Below are 21,533 nucleotides of genomic sequence, written 5' to 3' on the forward strand. Positions count from 1 at the left end.
CTGAAATTAGTTGCATCAGAGTATAAATTTATTGGTTGAATAGAGGTTCTGATCGAAAGAAGATAGAGAACCACTGGATTCAAGTTCACCAAAAACTCAGTTATTCTGTTCTACAACAACTCAGGTTTCATCATTATAGATAATTTCAATAACAATATTTGATTTGTTGCAGTGGTACGCTCACCATAATGTCCCTAACGAAAGCCGAAATTTGATTAATTTATTGAAATGAGAAAAATACATATCGAAAACAATTGACGTGATAGAGACATTTTGGGCACAGAATAGGATTCAGCCACCTAATATTAGCCTAAATCAATCATTAAAATTTTTGGAGCAAAATTGTTTTGAAATTTGCAGATTAGTGTAATTTTATGGGTCGAGAAGAGCTTCTGATTGAACGAAGATAGAGAATTACTGGATTCAAGTTCATCGAAAACTCACTCATTCTGTACTACAACAACCCAGGTTTTGTGATAGATGATTTTAATAACAATATTTGATCTGTTACTGTTGTATGCTAACCGTGATGTCACTAACGAAAGCCGAAATTTGATTAATTGACGAAATTGGGAAAAATACATACGGAAAAAGTTTGACGTGATAGAGAAATTCCGAGCACATAATCGGATTCAGCAACCTTAAATTAGCCTAAATCATTCATAAATTTTTTTCGAAATTTGTACACCAGTGTTATATTCGATCGTGCGCTGTGAATGTTGTTAAACTTGCAGGACTGTTTCAGCGTATACACTATGCATGCATGCATTCAATACAGAAGTTGTAACAATACGTTGCGTATTATAATAATTATTCTTATTACTATATGTTATTCAAAGAGGTTCTTGGAGATACAGAACTTCAATATACAATTGCATGGTACAATATTCATGTTGAAAAGAACTCAAATATTTTAGGCTGACTCTCGTTAGGGGCAATGTTTCCCTCTAAGCTGCGCACGTACGCAAATGCGCAGTGCTAACACGGTATCTGCGCACAGAAAATCTAAGTTGCGCTCAAAAAATCCGAAGTGATTACCTTTTTTTTGTCGTTATGCACTGTTTTCCAAGGGTCTGCGCAGTGAGTTGGTGAGTGTGCGCAGACTCGTCACAAATTAGAGGGAACATTGGTTAGGGGTAGCCTACCTAATCGCCAACAACTAGTAGAGAAACTGGGACTTGCATTACTACCACATCGCGGGATCTATGCTATAGTTGCAGACAAGCGTCAGCCGAAAATGTTCGGGTTCATTCAGATATGAATATACTATTCACATGTTATTTACTCCTGTCGGCCGTCGGTCATTGTAGACAGGAGGACGAGCAGGAACGAAGGGCATTCTGTCAGACTCTCCCCAAGCGCTAATCTTGGGCCACCGCAAGGTGATAAGAGGTGATGCCACTGGGATATTTCGGAAAAAAAGCAGATGTGCATGGACGCCAAATAAACCCAGGAAAACCCTGCTCCAATATTTCAATCAAATGTATAATTGTATATATGATAGTTGTGAAACTGGAGCCTGAAAGTCATCAACTACAGTCATATAAGCATTTGATATTGAATATCCAACAGCTCATATGTTATGCATTTTGCTCGGTTAACATTGCAAATCGCATAAAAATATGTTGTTTTCCTCTCGACGCAGTGAAACAACTGGTGCGCGGTGTCAATACTTATTACAAGAGCGATTTTTTTTGCCATGTCAAAAAAAAGTCAAAATTGTAGCGTTAGGTCAAAAAATGTCAAATTTTTTCACAAAGCTTGTAATTGCTCATGCCTTCACATTGAAGATGTAGCCTCTGGCATGTAGCGTGAAATCATATAGAATTGCGATACAGCTGCTGCAGGCTAAATAGACCCACACTTATCTGGAAAGCTATCGGCTGACAGTAATGAGCCAGTACACCACGTCAAGGTTTCAGCCAGGCGCTGGATTAGGTATTGCATGATTGCAAGGATAGACTACATCAAAACTATGTATCCTCTACCGCAGGGGTGGCCAACCTTTTCGGTTAAAGGGCCGCATGTAGACTTACGAACCATTGCGGGGGCCACTTGGATGTTGATGACATTTTATTATTCGTCCGATAGGAGCGAACCGGATTAAGTAATGGTGAAACAAGACTTGTCTTACTACGCATCAAAATCGATAACAAATATGTCATGAAAAGTCAGCGCGTATTAGTGTCATAGCCGCGCGAAGCGCGAAAATTTCTCAAAGATAATGAATGAATTGGGTCACTAATATTGTTTCTTGCATTCCGAGTAGTCTCTGTATACAACTGGGCAGATTTGACAAGGACAGGACTATTTGGCGCTTGGACACATCATGACGGCAAACATGCGTCTATCATTTTATGCCAAGGTTTCATCGCCGACGATCTTTCTACGAGTGCACACACGAAGTCGCATGCTGGACGACACGTTCTCTCATGATTGCGAATAGTTAGACTCAACTCTGGAGAGCGTACCAATACTAAAATCAAGAAAATGAATGACAATACATAGCGTGAAATTCTAAGAAAATTTCGCAAGTCAAATAAATCTGCCCCGAAATATTCTACTCTATGGTAATCTACGAAAATGTGACTGGCCCCTGGCTACGCTAATGCGCCTGAGATATGATTCTTTTTTTTTCGCCTGCACCATCGAGATGCTTTGACGACGGAGTTGCGATACGGCCAGGGCCGTAACAGCACTTCGTCAGCCCCCCAAAAAAACTTTGGTCTTGGGCCCCCCATAGGTTTATTAACCGAACTTCTGGGGGGCTTCGCCCCCAGACCCCCCTCCGGCGATACACTGTTTACCGCTATTCATCATATTCATTGGGAGTTTGTTTAGTGAATCAGCTTTTGTCGGCGAAGCGCGCGAAGCGCGAAAAATTTCCAGAATTCATGATTTCATCGGGCAGTATGATCAAGAATTGCATATATTGTTATCAATTTTTATCTTCTCTCTGCTCACGTAATCAGATTTGCCGGTAGAGCTGAGTGAGGTGTGTTTGAAAAGGTAGGACCACTCAATAATAATTAACATCTTCGGGCGTATACCCGTTGGCAGGAACGAAACAGCACCTCGTCAGGCCCCCAAAAACGTGGGTCTTGGGCTCTCATGGGGTGATAAAACGACCCCCCCTCCATCAAGTTGTTCGCGTTTGTCACGAAATTATTTGTACTGTATTGTGAGCCAGCGCGAAGCGCGAAAATTTCCGATAATTTATGATAAAATCGGTCAATCAGATCGGCGATTGCATATATATTATGCTATCAATTTATTGTCCTCTCTACTCACGTAATTAGATTTACCGGTAGAGCTGAGTGAAGTGTCTTGAAAACGGGAGGGCCCGTAAATAATGATTAAACATCTTCGGGCGGGCGGACCCGTTGATATGACTTCGTTACATGATGTTATTTCGTGACTTCCAGTCTGCTATATCAAAAAATATAGAATCGCCCAAACGTAGGCTTCTAAACTAAGAGACGCACACGATTTCAAAGTGGTATTTCTTCACTGGAATATAATGTTTCCCAGCGGGATGGTATTTGTCTTGTGAGGTTCAGATTGCAAAGACAGGAACATTCGGCGCCAGTCATTTAGGCGCCTATGGACAATTAAACCTATATGTAATTTGTATAGCCTATATAACGAAGTCTTCGGTCTGCATAAGGGCATAGACCTTTTCGGCCAAGCTTTTCTCGCTGCCGATCGTTCTGACACACTTCTTGGAGTTGCATGTTATATGGCTTAAAACTTGATTGTATGTCTTGTGGGTCGTGGCGCGGAAAATGGCCCAATACCCAATAAAATAGATAAATGGCTACTTGAATTCGCGCGCTGCGCGAAAAGATTTTGAAAAAATTGCCTAAATTTTCGAAAAATACTCTATGATTTATGCTAATTCACAAAATAATTTTGGGCCCCCTTCGAGCTCGCCCCCCCCCAATTGGGGGGTTTGGGGTGCGGCAGTTACGGTGCTGGATACGGCCCTGAGGTCATCTAGTCTGCGCCCCCGTTTTTTTTTTCTCCTCCATGCTATCCGTGATTGCTGAGCGCCTAGCAGGATAGTTTCGGATACCAATTTTCGAGCCTTTGGTATGACAGCTGCCGGGGATCGAACCCACGACCTACCGATCGAGAAGCCGGACGCATAACCATTACACTATCTCGCTCGGTACTGATAGTTACTGAACTGATAGTTTAGCCATGCACCAACATCCCAAATTTCAAGGTCAAGCTAATCAAATTTTTGGTTGGCCATGCAAGTTAACAATAAATTACCCGGGGATTATATTATTTTTTTGATAATATAACTATAATTTCGAAAATTACCTCGCTGGCCGCTCAAAATCTTCTCGCGGGCCGCGGGTTGGCCACCACATGCAGAGACTTGACGATTTTCGGGATTTGAGACTTTTCTAACAAATGCAAAGATTTGATGATTGATCAAAGAGGGGGGCCTTCGACCAGGGAGTCCAGGTCGACCGCCCACCCCAAAAGCCACCATTGCTCTCAAGACTCTGTCGTTACAATAACAGCGAAATCCATCGACAATGGCGAATAATGACGACATTATGATCTAATGTCTGTTGATAAACCCAACGTAGTCCTCCAGCAGACCCGCGTTTTTCTTCGGTTTACAGTCGTCGAGCATGTCCACATTCCAATCGAAATACAAGCAGTCTCAACCGAGTCAATACTAGTCAGCCCGCAAGATTACCGGACCACAATCTAACATCAACCTCGCCTACCAAGACATGCAACTTTCATTTTTGTCGCTTCCTTGTATGCTATCCTATAATTCCAATGCCTGTTATTTACGTGCTGTAGGCCAATGTGCGTGTCTGATTAAAAGACTAGCCCACTCCACGTCGTTTCGGCACCCTCCTATCTTTTCGTAATATCGCAATCTCGTGGTGTATTGATTTGTCAAAAATTTTAATAAATGATTATGATCATTCACGAGTTTCTCGTGGGGTAACATCGGGTGCATGGGCCCAGTGTTATTATAATTACTTTGTTCAGGCATGTTGTTATTTCATGACTTCTATTGAATATTATATCTACTAAGAAGATATTAATCAGCATCATTTTATTGACATCGCTCGCACGTACCAGAACGCTGCGATTCCAAATTTGTATTGTCCGCTTATTGTCCTATGCGGGTCGAATTTGTACTTCGGATCAGATCGCGACAACAGAGGACTAGACGTTGACCATTGCGGTATCTGGACATCAATATCTGAGATTTCGGTCAATACCTATGTGGCGGTCACTTTGGCCCAAGGTTTTATCGCATCCGATATCCTTAGCAGCAAACTTCGTGCGGTCGCATGTTGGCCGAAGCCTAACCTCTGTTGGTGTCCTGGGGCGGCGGGAGGAAATGACGACGCCGAATAGCCTGCAGCACACGCCGGTAGCAAAGTTCAAGTCCAAGGGATGCGAGTGCTAAATAGGTTAGAAGCGCTACGTTTTGGACGCAATGATAAAATGAGGTTTGATACTGCATACTGATATTTGCAGTGCCTGTGTTCCCGACATTTAAGACTGCATCCACGTTTCAGCTTGCTGTTACAGAGAGTGAGAGATGATATTCTTTTTCGCCTGCCTATCTGTTCATTACATCGCATTGTACATTGTGTGTAACTTAGTTCAGATGAAAATTCTGACCCAATGATTGTTGTTGTTTTTGCACCATCGAGATGCTTTGACGACGGAGTTGCGATACGGCCGCGAGGTCATCTAGTCTGCGCCCCCGTTTTTTTTCTCCTTCATGCTATCCGTGATTGCTGAGCGCCTAGCAGGATAACTCCGGATACCAATTTTCGAGTCTTTGGTATGACCCGGCCGGTCGAGAAGCCGGACGCATCACCATTACACTATCTCGCTCGGCTTCAACCAGCTTGTTTTTTAGTCCTATTGCTGGAGTCCACGGAATCGAATGCTAATCATGAGTTATTTCGCAGGTTTATTGGTCGAGTCGTTGCCGTCTTACTGATCTGGTATCTGCATATTAACTGGCTTACTCAATCAACAACAGTTACAACACTAACATTCAACATGCAAAGAACTTTATTACCCCGCGAATTCTAATAGCAATGACTGCGTACGTAATTTGATACACGTTCCCAAACATCTAGCACTTGATGGGTTTGACCGAGCAGATGATACCATCAGTATTAATTCAGAACTACTTTTTCGACATATATGCAATAAGATCCACCACACGGTTGCTGTATCCAAATTCGTTGTCGTACCAAGACACCAGCTTGACGAAGTTGTCGTTAAGAGCAATACCGGCTCCTGCATCGAAGATACTGCTACGCTTGTCTCCATTGAAGTCGGTCGAGACCACTTTATCTTCAGTGTATCCCAGATAGCCCTTGAGCTTTCCTTCCGAAGCGTCTTTTACAGCCTTCTTGATGGTATCATAGGACGCACCTTTCTTCAAACGGCAGGTCAAATCTACTACGGAGACATTGGGAGTTGGCACACGGAACGCCATCCCTGTCAATTTGCCGTTGAGTTCCGGGATCACTTTGCCTACGGCCTTCGCAGCGCCGGTTGATGCAGGGATAATGTTTTGCGCGGCACCACGCCCATCACGCCAGGACTTGCCACTGGGGCCATCCACGGTCTTTTGTGTAGCTGTGTATGAGTGTACTGTCGTCATTAGGCCCTCTTCAATGCCAAACGTGTCATTGATGACTTTCGCTACAGGCGCCAGGCAATTGGTGGTGCAAGAGGCGTTACTAACAATATGCATTGAAGCAGGGTCGTACTTATCTTCATTCACTCCCATAACAAACATCGGAGCATCGGCAGATGGGGCAGAGATCACAACTTTCTTTGCGCCTCCTTTCAAGTGGTTTCCTGCTTTTTCGAGAGTTGTGAAGACCCCGGTAGATTCAACAACGTACTCAGCCCCGTTGGCTCCCCACGGTATTTGGGATGGGTCACGTTCTGCGAAAACGCTGATCGACTGCCCGTTGATGATGAGCTTGCCACCCTCCATCTTGACGTCACCTTTGAAGGGGCCGTGTGTGGAATCATATTTGAACATGTAGACCATGTATTCAAGATCAATGAACGGGTCATTGATCGCGACTACTTGGACATCACAGTTTTCCATGGCGGCTCTTGTCACCAGGCGTCCAATTCGACCGAATCCATTGATACCAATTTTCACCATTTTGCTATGTGCTACAAGTGTTAGATTTGCTGAAAATGCAAAACTCTACATCACCATTTGAGAAAATATTAGACTGAAAACACACTGCTATACCATTACCGTTACTAAGTTCAATTTAAACTCTCCTCATCTGCTGCTCAATTCAATTTTTTTCATTCAAATGCTCAAAAATTCACATGACCTGCCTAAATTTCAGGATTGGATTCCAAAGGTCTTACAAGGACTTGTGTAGGGATTAGAAATCATAGGAAAATTTTGGGACATCAAGTATATTTGAAATGAAGTTATTGAAACAGTTAATTTTGTATTATATCTGCCTGACTGTCATGCAGGTAATGATGAGAAACAACTAAATACTGCAATGATCGACTTTAAGCCCTAGTAGGGAAATGCCTAAAATGTTATTTAAGTCCCTCGCTTGGTTCATTTATATTAATAGTTTCCGTATTTGAGTATATGTGATTCCTTAAATATTATCTGTTCATTACATCGCATTGTCTCTTATCGCATTGTATACATTGTGTGCGACTTGTTCAGATGAAAAATAAACCCAACGATTACTATTATTATTCCTAATGCATCCCGAATTTCAGTGGGGTACGGTATATAGTCATGATAGGACCAACCCTATATAACTTGTTGAAAATAATCTCACATTGGATGCACTTATCAACGGCTACAAATGCTGAAAGTGCAAAATCATTATTACCACAGTACCGTATGCTATAACTATAACAAGAGCTGCTAAATCTGTGACTCTCATCTCAATATTTGCAAAACGCACAAACCAGTATTCGTCCTACAGCCTACAATTTGTTATGGCATTTGTGAACCAGCACGAAGTGAGGTACACCCTCATCTCGTTCAATTACAATCAATCATGCAACTATGCTGAGCTCACGAAATAAACCAGTTTCGAGATGCATGATAGATATAAACGCGGTGTCTCGCCTGACAGTCCGTAACTATTTCACTGCCACACATAACGATGACCAGAATTATGACTGTGCATTCGATTCACCCTAACTAACCACCGTCTGATACATCACTCCCGCTGAGCAGCATTTCAGTGCCGTATTTAAGGCTAGTGCAAGTGATTGAGTACGTGACCTCTAACACGTTCCCGATGGAAAGTCGTTTGGTGACTATCACGCAAAGCACATTCTCTCGATCGACGTAGTCGATGCCACCATGCTGCAATCATTTGTCACATTAGGTTCGACGTTCGACCCTCCACCGATGTCAAACGGATGCGGTGGAGTAGAAGGGACCTTGAGAATCAATTGCTATATAATATATTGATTGCGACAGTGTATTCATTCACCCGATTCCATTTCTCTCGAGCACGACCTGAGCGCGTGACATTCGCATGTTTTGGTTGATGTCATTTTGCCGATGACGCCAATTCGGTGCTGGGGACAGTAAGGTCAACCCTGTCTTGTGAAATTGCAACAAATCTATTACTGCTATTTTGTAGGAGATTTCACCCATTTTACCAGTCTTTAAATTTGGAGACTCTTGTGGCATAGGCGTTTACAGCGCCACGGTGCTGCAAACGACTATGCTTGTGGTCGGTTGGATTTCGATTTCGATTTTTGAGACGCAGAATTTGAACAAGGAATTTCTAATTCAATATTTACGCGGATTGGAATTAGAATATTCAAGAGTCTTCAAATCCTTGCTCCATCAACTTGCTCCATCCAAGCTCAATGCTCATGGGATTTGGAAATTTCTAGCGACATCAAGCGAATAATGATCCGATCTTTCTGCGCCCAGACCACTGAGCACAATCAGCCCAGACCAGGTGAAAGGCGAACGAAAGAGCAATAAAATACGCCAAAAGAAAGAATCGGAAATATCATCATCATCATCAGTTTATTATTAATTTGATGCTTCCAAAAGCATCATAATATTGCGATGCAATGGGAAGATAGGAATTCTGATTAGAGAGGAAATAGGTAGATGTTGGATTGAGAGATAATGCGCAATGATTTCAACCTTCTCCTAACTCTTCATTAGATGGCATTCCATCTTGTGTATCGCATTGTACGTTGTGTGTCTTGGGCGGATAAAAATATTAGAATCGCCGAATATTGCAGCCCCCGTCGGGCACGTGCTCGCCGTCGGTTGCCAACTCCCCGTCGACTTTGTTGACAAACAAATTCACCAGGATTATCGATCGACGAGCATGTGTCGGGATTGTTGATTCGTACATTGAGGTTGAGGTGCGTTTCGCTATAACACTTCATTGTTGTGGAAAACGATCTCGCCGTCTAACCATCAGTAGGTTTGTCAGGTAGTCATCAGTAAAATGTTTGATAGGTCAACAGTTACTTTAGCTGCATTGAATACTGTAATCGTAATCTTATTTCCGGATGTGGTGCGGTTTGGGACACTGTAAAACCCGCAAAACTCGCAAAAGCAATAGGCATATTCAGGTAATTGTGAGTATCTTTTGCAACATTGTCGCTGTATGGCCTCGAGATATCATGGATTAGGTATGAAATTTGGCAATCAGTTCATTTATGTTTATTCATTATTAAGGGCGGAGATAATAAAGTTAGCTTATCCGGGAGAATGCTAATCATGTGATTAAAAACTGCTAATCGGGACGCATTTTAGGCGAAGATAATAAAGTTAGTTGATCCGGAAGAATGCTAATCGTGTGATTAAATTATGCTAATCGCGACGCATAAAATTGGAAAAGGTTACGCGCGATGGTTCGTGGAGGTGTCCCGAGTTTTCAATCAAGGGGCGTTATCTGTTGCACCATAATACGAATACGCGTTACAGGCTGTCAGTTGTCAATTTATTTAATGAAACAGCAGCCTGGTGATAACGATACTCCCACTGCAATGGCTAGAATTATCATCATCACGAAATGAAAGTCGTGTCCAATTCGCACGGTACAGTTAATAAACGGATTATAGAATATTGATATCACTCTGCAATGGCAGGTACATAATTCGTTGATTGTTTAGTTACCTAGAAGACAGTCATTATCGGAAATATTTGTGCGTAGGCGTGCGTATTTGTGCGCAGTGTACGCAGTTTTTTTAGGTAACTAGTAATATATAGTTTGTTCCGGTTTGTTAAATCATGAGATTACCACTAACTTGATGCCCTACGATCAACCGGTTTCCTTAATCCTGGGTTGATAAATCCTGACGAACGCGATAATCGACTCTATTGCTAATCCAACTTTATTATCTCCGCCCTAAATAGCGGAACATGACAGCGATGGAAACGAAGGGGCATGTCTCGGTAGGCGAGAAGCCAATCATGGTACTTACTATTAAGTACGAAGTAAAAGTGGTCTGAAAAACAACCACTCAAGTAAGGGGTCAAGTGTAGAATACGGCCAGTGATCCCCATGACCATCACCGATCATTGTTTCACATTACACCAACAGATGCTTCCCATGAACACGTCAAAATGAATTTTTTTTTTTTGCCTGTGGCGTGACGGATATTAGGGTTGTCGGAGGGGGTATTAGGGTTGGGGGAGCAGGGATGCTGGGAATATTAGGGTTGCCGGAGGTGGGATATTAGGGTTGGCGGAGGTGGGATATTAGGGTTGCCGGAGGTGGGATATTAGGGTTGGTGGAGGTGGGATATTAGGGTTGCCGGAGGTGGGATATTAGGGTTGGGGGAGGGGGGATATTAGGGTTGGTGGATGTGGGATATTAGGGTTGCCGGAGGTGGGATATTAGGGTTAGGGGTATGTTAGGGTTGGGGGTATATTAGGGTTGCCGGAGGGGGGATATTAGGGTTGGTGGAGGGAGGGATATTAGGGTTAGGGGAGGGGGCACTTCTTTGATGGCAGTCAGAGATCGAAAAGAGACGGATATTAGGGTGGGGGGAAGGGAGATTGGAAGTGGGTTAGGTATCCCAAGATTAGGGTTGGGGGATATTAGGGATGGAGGAGAGGGATATTAGGGTAGGGAAGGTTAGGGTTAAGATATCCTAAGATTAGGGTCGGGGATATTAGGGATGGGGGAGGGAGATATTAGCGTGGGTTGGGGTTAGGATGTACTAAGATTAGGGTCGGTAGATATTAGGGATGGGGGCCGGGGGAATATTAGGGTGGGTTAGGTTAGGATATCCTAGGATTAGGGTTGGGGATATTAGGGTTAGGTTAGGATATCCTAAGATAAGGGTTGGGGATATTAGGGATCTGGGATATAAGGGTGGGTTAGGGTCAAAGATGGGGTTAGGATATCCTAAGATAAGGGTTGCAGGGGTTAAGATGACAATATTCCCAACCCTAATCTTGGGATACCCTGACCCCAAATTTAACCCTAATCTTGGGATATCCTACCTCAACCTTGACCCTAACCTACCATAGCACCCGCGTCCCGCAACCCTAATCTTAGGATATCCTAACCCACCCTAATAACCCCTTCCCCAACCCTAATCGTAGGATATCCCAACCTTGACCCTAACCCACCCTTATAACCCCTTCCCACGACCCTAATATTCCCCTAGCCCTAATCCCAACACGAAAAACAATTTATTTTGATGTTTATAAATTTTCACATGTTCACGGGAATCATTTATTAGTTTCATGGTGATCACTTCTGGATGTGTGGGGCATAACGAAGAAGTGCCACCCTAATATCCCCCCTAACCCCAACCCTAATATCCCACCTCTTATAACCCTTATACCCCCCCCCCCCCCGCAACCCTAATATCTCCCCTAACCCACCTCCTACCCTAATATCCCCCTCCCCCACCCTAATATCCCACCTCTCACAACCCTAATACCCCCCCGCAACCCTAATATCTCCCCTAACCCCAACTTTGACCTTAACCCACCTCCTACCCTAATATCCCCCTCCCCCACCCTAATCTTGGGATACCCTAAACCCAACTTTGACCCTAACCCTCTCCAAACGCAAAAACAATATATTTTGATGTTAATAAATTGTTGTTCGTGTTCATGGAAAACATTCATTGGCGATCATGGTGAACACTTCGATCTCTGACTGCCATCGAAGAAGTGCCGGGGAGGGAATATTAGGGTTGGGGGATATATATCCATCACCCCAACCTTAATCTTGGGATGGCCTAACCCCAACACTAATATCCCGCCTCCCCCAACCCTAATATCCCTCCCTCCACCAACCCTAATATACCCCCAAACCTAACATACCCCTAACCCTAATATCCCCCCCTCCGGCAACCCTAATATACCCCCAACCCTAACATACCCCTAACCCTAATATCCCACCTCCGGCAACCGCAATATCCCACCTCCGCCAACCCTAATATCCCACCTCCGGCAACCCTAATATCCCACCTCCACCAACCCTAATATCCCCCCTCCGCCAACCCTAATATCCCACCTCCGGCAACCCTAATATCCCACCTCCGGCAACCCTATTCCCTTTCCCAACCCTAATATACCCCTCCCTCACCCAACCCTAATATACCCCTCACCCTAATGTCCCCCATCCGCCAACCCTAATATCCATCTCTCCACAGGCAAATTAGAAAACAATTTATTTTGACGTGTTCATGTGAAGCACTATGAGTTTTGACATGTTCATGTGAAACATTGATCGGTGATGGTCATGGGGATCACTTTCTCGAAGTGGCCGTATTCTACACTGGACCCCAAGTAAGTATAGACTATATAAGTGCCTAGTGCAAGCAAGCCAGAGTGGAATCGGTGGCAACGGCACGCGCAACGTCACGCGAGCATTTATATCTGATCACGCCGATTAATGAATTATGCTGACGTCACAAAGCGATACCAGAGTCCAGATCCAGAATAAGGCCCTTGCGCTTTACAATGAACGCAAACAAGCGTGGCATTTGCGCAACAGCGAATATACGGCGTAACCCTAGTGCGGCGTATACCAGGTCTATTTTAGAACATTTTGTCGTTTAATAAGTAATTCAGTATCGAATTAGAGCGAAAAATATTTCCGTCACGCGGATGAAACTTTCCAATCACGCGAGAAATCCGTCTGTCACGCACAACATGTTGTTGAAAACAACCACCAATTCCAGTCTGGCAAGCAAGTATAGGCAAAACCTACTTGAGTTGAGTTAGGCGACTCAGATGAAGTAGAAGTAGTTTGTTGGGCACTTCTTCGTTATTCCCCACACATCCAGAAGTGATCACCATGAAACCAATAAATGTTTCCCATGAACATGTAAAAAAATTTAAAACGTCAAAATATATTGTTTTCGCGTTGGGATTAGGGCTGAGGGAATATTAGTGTCGGGGTAGCAGATATTAGGGTTGGGAAAGGGGGTATTAGCGTGGGTTAGGATATCCTAAGATCAGGGTTGTGGAAGGGGTTGTTAGGGTTGGTTAGGATATCCTAAGATTAGGGTTGGGGGATATTAGGGTGGGTTAGGGTCAAGATTGGGGTAGAATATCCCAAGATTAGGGTTAAATTTGGGGTCAGGGTATCCCAAAATTAGGGTTGGGAGTATTTTATTCCTCACCCCAACCCTAATCTTAGGATATCCTAACCCCAAACTTGACCCTAACCCACCCTAATATCCCAAACCCTTATCTTAGGATATCCTAACCCACCCTAATATCCCCCATCCCAAATATCCGTCTACCCCTCCCTGACGCGAAAAACAATTTATTTTGACGTTTAAAAATTTTCACATGTTCATAGGAAACATTTATTGGTGTCACGGGGATCATTTTTTATATGTGTGAGGAATAACGAAGAAGTGGAGTAATTCCCTCTCAACATGCAAACGCCCGTCTCCACACCATTTCAGATCAAATTGAAAATTTTCACATCGATCAGGCATTAAATTTGGTGCATAACAAACTTTGTTTCAAGAAAATCGGACAATTCGTTACAGAGTTATGGCAATTTGAAAAATGACATTTTGTGCTCACTCGGCCGTGACGCTATACCGCTTGGAACCTGTGTCTAATTGTAATTAACATTATAGTGATCAAATTGCTGCCTGGCAGACTTAAATTTCTGTAGTAAGATATTTTGGTATATGCTTATTGTGATAGACCTAAATTTTTAACTTTACTAATGGGGGTTAGGGGTCAAATGTCAATTCAAAGTCATCATGTTTTCAAAATCAGCCATGCGTAACAAATATGCAACTCTGCCTAACGTAATTCTATTTAAACCGATTTTTTCAAGGAATGTGTCAAATGGAAGCTTGGAAAGAGTAGAACGTTGCTGAATTGGTATTGCATGTGATATTTGACTGCCACTTGTCTAAGACTTCATTGAAAAGATGCGCTCTAAATAGTGCATGACCTGTTCTGCATAAAGTGTCAAAGTATATTTTTAACCGTGTTCCTGTCTTATATTCAATTCATAACCAATTCTGATGGATTCTAATTGGTAACAGCTATCATATGACACCTTACTTATGAATTTTGAGTTAGATAGAGTTGTGCCAGAGAGTTCAGAAATATCGTCACGCATCACTGATTTTAACATACTGGTATGTCAATTTTCAAATCAAGATTTGAACCTTGGTTCTGTACTGCGGAGGGGAATTCCTAGTGAGTAAGAACATGTACCACCAATCATTGCTTACCAGCATTACTACCTGCTGCCTGTATAAGTATGATTTTAGCAGTTATAATTATACGCAAATTTCATGGTTGAGTAAGCACGAAATCCTCATTCTTCATACTGCGATTGCTCAAGAACAGATCAATAAAGTTTTATTAATTAAATTCTATTCTACTCAGAATTGGGTACTTTAGTTGTACATGATATTGCAGAGAAATCTGAGAGGGTGTGAAGACGAATTGAAATATTACTTGGATGTTGACTCGAATTACTGATAGTCGGTAAACCCAGAAGCACCCTTGCAAGCATAATGCACATGCAATAAATAAAAGTACTCTCTGAGCATGGCAATAATTATCTGCTGAAACACATTATCATATAAGGAGTAGAATAATGTCAAAATCAGATAATCACCGAATTAATATAATTAAAATGAATAAAAAATGACCTATTTTGCATTATGCACCATATTATATTTTTAACCATGTTGCTGTCAAATATCAATAATAAAACTAAGTTTCGTGCATTCTAGTTGGAAACAGCTTTCAAATGACACCTTGCTTGTGAAGTTTGGTTTAAATAGAATTGCACCAGATGAGTTGAAAAATACCGTTATGCATCACCGATTTTAACATATGCCAATTTTGAAATCGCGTTTTGAGCCTTGACCCAATACTGTGGAGCGGGGAAATTTGTGGCAAGTGAAGAACATGTACCAACAATTATTGCTAAATAGCATTCAAACCTTTACTCTACGTAACCTCTGAGCTATATCAGTTACAATCATACACAGGTTTTGTGTTGCCAAATTTCATGGTTGAGTAATCACAAAATCATCATTTTTCAAACTGCAATAACTCGAGAGCCGTTCAACGAAATTGTCCGAAATAAATTTCGTTGTTCTCAGAACTAGATACTTTAGTTGTATATAAATTTAGAGAAAAATCTGAGAGGGTGTGGAGACGGATTTAAAAAATATTTGCATGTTGACAGGGAATTACTCAGTGCCGTTTGTTGCCTGTATCTAATCGGTGTCCTGTGCTCACACTATTTTATTTTATTATTATTTTTTATTAAATTACTTCAACTTGGAGAATCATCGCTGCTCACCTGATATATCAGGGATCAGGCAAAACCATTGAGGGCTAACTTCACCCCGGTCAACCAACGACATCTATGCTTGTTGTAACCTAAATATGGGATGACAATATGAAAAGCCATGTGGTATTAAACCTGTATATGGAATCGGTGTCCAGTGCTCTCCTAGTGGCTAAATTCTCTAAGAGTGCCTGCTTACTGTCACCCAGAGAATCGTCACTGCTCCCCTTTAGGCGCAAAAGCCCGGAGTATTCAGACATCATGGTCCTCCACCAAGGGCGTAGCCAGAAAAAATATTTGGGGGGGGCGAAAAATTCGATGAAGTAAATGACCCCCCCCCTTAAAGATAAGGAAAAAATAGGTAAAATCGATGGACTTGGGCGCTTATTGGATGATTAACACAGCATCTGGGGCGGTCGTTATATATATTCCACTCACAGACGGATGTGATCAAATGATGATTGTGGAAAACCAGGACGACAACACTTTCGCGCGAAGCGCGAAAATTTTTCATCGTTAATGAATGAAATTGGTTCATTATATTGGTATTTGCATATTGCAAATACGTTTTCATTATCAGATTTACCGGCAGGGCTGATAGAAGTGGTGTCATCAAACATTCAGCGGGCAATTAATTATACATCTTGAGCAATATGTTCATACCACACGGCAAGACTATTTAGAGTTTCTAGAGCAGGGTGGCCAAAGGGCCACATGAGACTTACGAACCATTGCGTGGGCCACTTGAATGGTGATGAGCTTTTTTAGTCTTCCGATAGGAGCGTACCGGATAATAGGTAACGTTGAAAACAATACTTATATTATACGCATCAAAATCAATAACAATTATGACATGAAGACTTGGTGTCGATCCCCGACCTAGCCGCGCGAAATATTGTACATTATATAATCATATACCACGATCTGCGAAAATGGGGCTGGCCCATGGCTACGCCAATGCGTCGGAACTCGGAACTGATATTTTAGTCGGCAAAATCCCAAATTTCGCGGTCAGGCTAATCAAATTTTGGTTATTCGGTTTTGGTGATTTATTTGTTGATAATATTAGTAATTTCGAGAATGAACCCGCGGGCCTCTCAAAACCTTCTCGCGGGCCATGGGTTCGCCGCCCCTGTTCTATAGAGGGTGGACGCCGGACGAGACAGTTGTCATTTATTGCTGTTACTTGATGACTTGCGTAGAATGCTGTCACCACTCAAGAGATCGAGCACACGCAAGGTCGTAGCCAGAAAAACAATTTATTTGTATTTTGTTTAGGGGGGGTTATGACTTCAGGGGATATCTCCCGTGGGAACATCTCGCAGAACCGTACATCTTGCCATAGGCAATTTCATCACTACCCTTTATACATACGATTCTTAGACGCACACACACACATACTCTATGGAAGCTTCCAGTTGCCAACTATAGCTTGTATTAGGCGGTCGTTGCACGGACGAGCCCAAATCGCTGACATAAAGTGATGAACAATCAGTGTGAATTTCGGCCCTAGTCGCGCGGAGCATAAATGTTTTTTGAAAAAATGAAAGAATTTGATCAATAATATTGGTACGTCTATATGAGCAAGTGGTGTCCATTCTTATTACTCCGTTGAAGCACGGTTTGGGCGTAACCTCTGGTAGAGATTGACGCTACTTTAAAGATTGAAATCGCTGATACATACCAGACCAAATTAAAAAAACTCCTTTGATCAGACTCGTTCAATTTCAAATTAGCAATTTTTAACGGGAGGTGGTGATATTTTCCTGTGCCAGTTGCGTTTATGTTGGAGGGGTCTGATTGCAGGGACAGGATCATTAGGTGCCAGCCATTTAAGCACCCGAAAATCTATATCGAAGGCTTCGGAATACATGGGTCGGTTTTATGGTCGTCAATCATTTTGGGAGCGCACTTTGCGGAGTCACATGTAGCCTACTTTATATATCTTCGTGTGTCCCGGAACGGAAGTTGCCGGAGCTAACAGTCCCCAACCCCCATACTGAACTGACACTCCTACAGATTCAATCAACCCAACGACCTCAGGCTACTCTAGTGCATCTACTGGTACGGTTGTATTCTCATAATTGAGAATGCAGCTAAATTCAATAATGGGTATTTGCGGAATATTTTTTTTTCGTGATACCGATAGTAAAATTGAGACATGAACGGACACTAAATCGCGCGAAGCGCGAAGAAAAATTTTAGGTTGCATACATTTGCCCCAAAATAGTCTAATATCTATTGATTTTACGAAAATTTTCAAAAAATTTGGGGGGGGCGACCGCCCCTTTCGCCCCCCCCTGGCTACGCCAGTGTCCTCCACAATAGTCATACAATATCATGTCTCTTCTATTGATATTTTCGAAATAAGGTAGGCTACTATAGAATTTATTGAACCATTAAAATGGCTGATGACTTGAATGATGAATGGTGGAATCACGACACTCCTTGTGAAGAAGGTGGTAGCAAGTTGGAGAAAGATTCTAATGCTGCCGGAACGAAGAAACGCGAACGCACTGACGAAGATCCGCCGGTTAAGCCAAAGAGCAAACGAAAGAGAAGACGCATCACCGATATTGAAATAAAACAAACTGGTATTTCTTCAAACGATTTCTGCAAATCATTAGAGGAACATTATAAAGGGAAACTTTCTGTTGTGGAACGAGAAGCGATGGCGATGAAACCTTGTCACTTTGGGCCTTCAAACCCGGAGATGTCTCACACAGTACCATCAATATTGAAAGAGGCCTTGCCAAAATGGCAACGACTATGCTCGGCGCATGATGCGAAAAAATCTCCGTTGGCAATCATAATCTCGCAAGGCGCAGTACGGGCTCTGCATGTTAACAAAGAAGCTAGCAATTTCAAGGGAGAAAAGTGTAAAACCGTAAAATTATTCGCTCGCCATATGAAGCAGGAAGCGCAAGCCAAATTTCTTGCGGCGAACGTTGCTCATTTCGCTATTGGGACGCCGGCCAGACTGGCGTCACTAATTGCTGAAGGCTCGTTAAGTTTGAAACACACAAAGCTGGTTATGCTTGATTGGAATTGGCGTAATGTCAAGTTGAAACGAATGGTCGACATACCTGATACTAAAAAATCTTTGTTCGATTTGCTAAAGGATTTCATTATTCCGGCATGCCAGAGTGATCATGTAAAAATTGCGATTTTCTAGTGTTCACTCAATTTGTGACAATAGGATTTCATTGCTCACAGGCTTATTGTATTTGTGTACTTGAACAGTGGTTCTCTAGCAGGGGTCCTCCCTACGCCATTGGAGTGAATTAACTAACGGACAAGATTCAATTTCGTGTGGATGGACAGCAATTACTGGCGAAGTCAGGCCGCACACAATAGATGGGGGAAGAAGCCGGACTGTGGCCAAAATTATTTTGCAAATCAACATACATATATATACAACTACAATATTTTGCTCGGACCTTGTGACCGATTAATCTGTAATTTGGTATGTTGACAACATTATCGGGTCCCACGCCAAGCATGTTGGAGAGCAGTCATAGTACTGTTACAGCGCTGCTAGTGAAACAAACAACCATTTTTTTGTTAGTTTTTATATAGCATGTTAGTTTTTATATTGTATGAGTTCAGTCCTGAAGATTTTTGGAAAGTTGTCTATGACTGAATAATAGGTTGGGAACCAATGTTCTAGAATCCAGAAGCTGCATAGTATCCATTGGTTTTTTGTGGGTTTCTCAAAATTTGTGCTATCTACTCACTGAGGATATATGGCCGTCGGTTCTAATTGCTGTAAAAGTCGTCAATATGACTGATGTGCATGAAAAACCAGTTGTCAAAAATATGGTGGAACTGTTCTACATATGATTTAGGTCTACTTATTTCCTATTGAATTTTCGCGAAGTCTATTTCTATCCGGACTATGATGATATATTTGAAAACAGGCAGACAGTGGCAATCATTAGTGAAGCATGACTTCTAGCTGCATTTCTGTATTTTCTCATCGACACACACAATGAATACTTACCAAAACTATATTGACTAGTTTTGATTAAATGTTGATTCACAAGGAAGACAATATGTTCTGATTTCTGTTGTAATTCCAAATGTCCAAGTACCCATTTTTCAATTGTCCAAGAGCAGTGCCTTACCATGTTTTCACGTTCGGTCACAGGTGGCACTATTCTATTCTACTAGCGTTTGTAAATTGCACGAGATGGATTCCCCAGTGTCCGCCGAAACGATCGCAGAAATGCTGCACGGAATTAACCGCTACAACCCACACAATCTAACTGTCTTGGAAAAGCACGTGGACTGGCAGGTGGAGTCCGGCGCTTACGATTTACAAGCAAACCTCGCCGTGTTGAAACTGTACCAATTCAACCCGAGCTACTTTCAAAAGAACACAGTCTGTCAAATATTGCTGAAGGCTCTCGCTAACATACCCTGCCCGGATTTCTCGTTGTGTTCGAGCTTGATCGATCAAGCGCAACAAGAAGACCCAAGCATCGGCCGACTGCTGCTGCTCCATCATCTGCTTGAGACGTGTAAATTCACAAACTTCTGGCAGGAAATCGACGCCACGCCGGAAGTTATCGGCGGGGTCACCGGGCTGGAAGAAGCGGTCCGAAAATTCATATGCCACGTCGTGTCGGTCTCGCATCAGAATATTAATATCGAGGACCTCCGCGCTATTCTCGGCGACCTCGAGCACGGCGAGCTCGAGGTTTGGATCAACAGATGCGGATGGTCGAAGGGCGGCAACGATCTCATTTTTGTGGCGAATCACGAAGAGAACGTCAAGACGAAGAACATTGTGGAAAAAGTGGGATTCGAGAAAGTGCAAAATCTCATGTCTTCCAAAGTATAAGGCCGTCTCTGTGTGATTGCGACAAACTTTGATTCTGGACAAATGTAAAATTTTGGGAATTATAGGAAATGTTTGGAGTGTGAGATATGTGGGAACATGAATGGTCGAGGTGTGCCTTTTGAGGCAAGAGATGCGCTTACTCTCCATAGTGTCTAGGTTTTTAGTGATGTGTTGTTACATTATGTGCGCAGCAATTTCATTGCTAAGAAAAGTTTTCGCACATTTCTTCTGGAACCACAATAAATTTCACGTAACACACTATTTGCAATTGTGCATACATGAATGGAACATTGAACGAGACAGACAGACATTTATTGTTTCGTCAAGCATGTAATTTGACTGGAGGAGCCGATCTGACCTATAAAGGCATTTGTTACTGGTCACATCAACAACAGATGTGTTGTTTTTGTCATCCAAAAGTTGTGATTCGGTGCATCCTGATTAATCCACATTGCTAGCAAGTATGTTTTCCCCTCAAAATAATTTTTGGTCACTCATCCACATTTTGCATAAACAATTCATCACTCTGCAGGATCCAGTATAGCTTACAGCTAAAGCAAAGTTTGTGAGAATATTCGTCACATAAGATATATAATTGTACATACTATGCCAATGCATTGGATTTCGTGATTAATTTATTCAACGGCCAGGTCTGGTTTAATTCATGACAATTATTCATCCATACAGTGTACCTGTGAACACCCTGCTATATTCTTTGTTGACGAATGCTGCTGCTAGATGAATTTTGTCTGTGACTATCTGTCCTAATGGGCTGGTGTGTGGGTCGGAAAAAACTTTCTCTGATTGTGGAATGAATCGTGAAATGTTTTTTTCCAGAAAAAGACTACTTATTCTATTCATGCATTCACCATATTATT

The 21,533-nt window shown here is 42.4% G+C and overlaps 3 protein-coding genes across 3 annotated transcripts; 2 read left to right on the forward strand and 1 right to left on the reverse strand.

Moving 5' to 3' along the window:
- Positions 1 to 6,051: 6,051 nt before the first annotated feature.
- LOC145446774 (glyceraldehyde-3-phosphate dehydrogenase-like) lies at positions 6,052 to 7,248 on the reverse strand. The gene has a single exon (XM_080325142.1). The coding sequence runs from the start codon at positions 7,187 to 7,189 to the stop codon at positions 6,188 to 6,190; it is 1,002 nt and encodes a 333-aa protein (XP_080181268.1). The 5' UTR covers positions 7,190 to 7,248; the 3' UTR covers positions 6,052 to 6,187.
- A 10,906-nt stretch (positions 7,249 to 18,154) lies between these two features.
- On the forward strand, positions 18,155 to 19,959 carry LOC145447218 (uncharacterized protein C3orf26 homolog). The gene has a single exon (XM_080325636.1). It carries the CDS (start codon positions 18,214 to 18,216, stop codon positions 18,982 to 18,984), a length of 771 nt encoding a protein of 256 aa, XP_080181762.1. The 5' UTR covers positions 18,155 to 18,213; the 3' UTR covers positions 18,985 to 19,959.
- Positions 19,960 to 19,985: 26 nt separating this feature from the next.
- LOC145447223 (eukaryotic translation initiation factor 3 subunit K-like) lies at positions 19,986 to 21,497 on the forward strand. Its single transcript, XM_080325638.1, has one exon. The coding sequence runs from the start codon at positions 20,002 to 20,004 to the stop codon at positions 20,653 to 20,655; it is 654 nt and encodes a 217-aa protein (XP_080181764.1). The 5' UTR covers positions 19,986 to 20,001; the 3' UTR covers positions 20,656 to 21,497.
- Positions 21,498 to 21,533: the final 36 nt, after the last annotated feature.

The sequence above is a fragment of the Botryllus schlosseri genome, chromosome 9, assembly GCF_051294905.1.
Source record: "Botryllus schlosseri isolate E-star chromosome 9, Bs_hap1, whole genome shotgun sequence".
NCBI lineage: Eukaryota > Metazoa > Chordata > Ascidiacea > Stolidobranchia > Styelidae > Botryllus > Botryllus schlosseri.

What these genes read in the sequence shown, in the direction of transcription:
- LOC145446774 (XM_080325142.1), bottom strand. Translation starts at nt 7,189, where the DNA reads ATGGTGAAAATTGGTATCAATGGATTCGGTCGAATTGGACGCCTGGTG.
- LOC145447223 (XM_080325638.1), top strand. Translation starts at nt 20,002, where the DNA reads ATGGATTCCCCAGTGTCCGCCGAAACGATCGCAGAAATGCTGCACGGA.
- LOC145447218 (XM_080325636.1), top strand. Translation starts at nt 18,214, where the DNA reads ATGGCTGATGACTTGAATGATGAATGGTGGAATCACGACACTCCTTGT.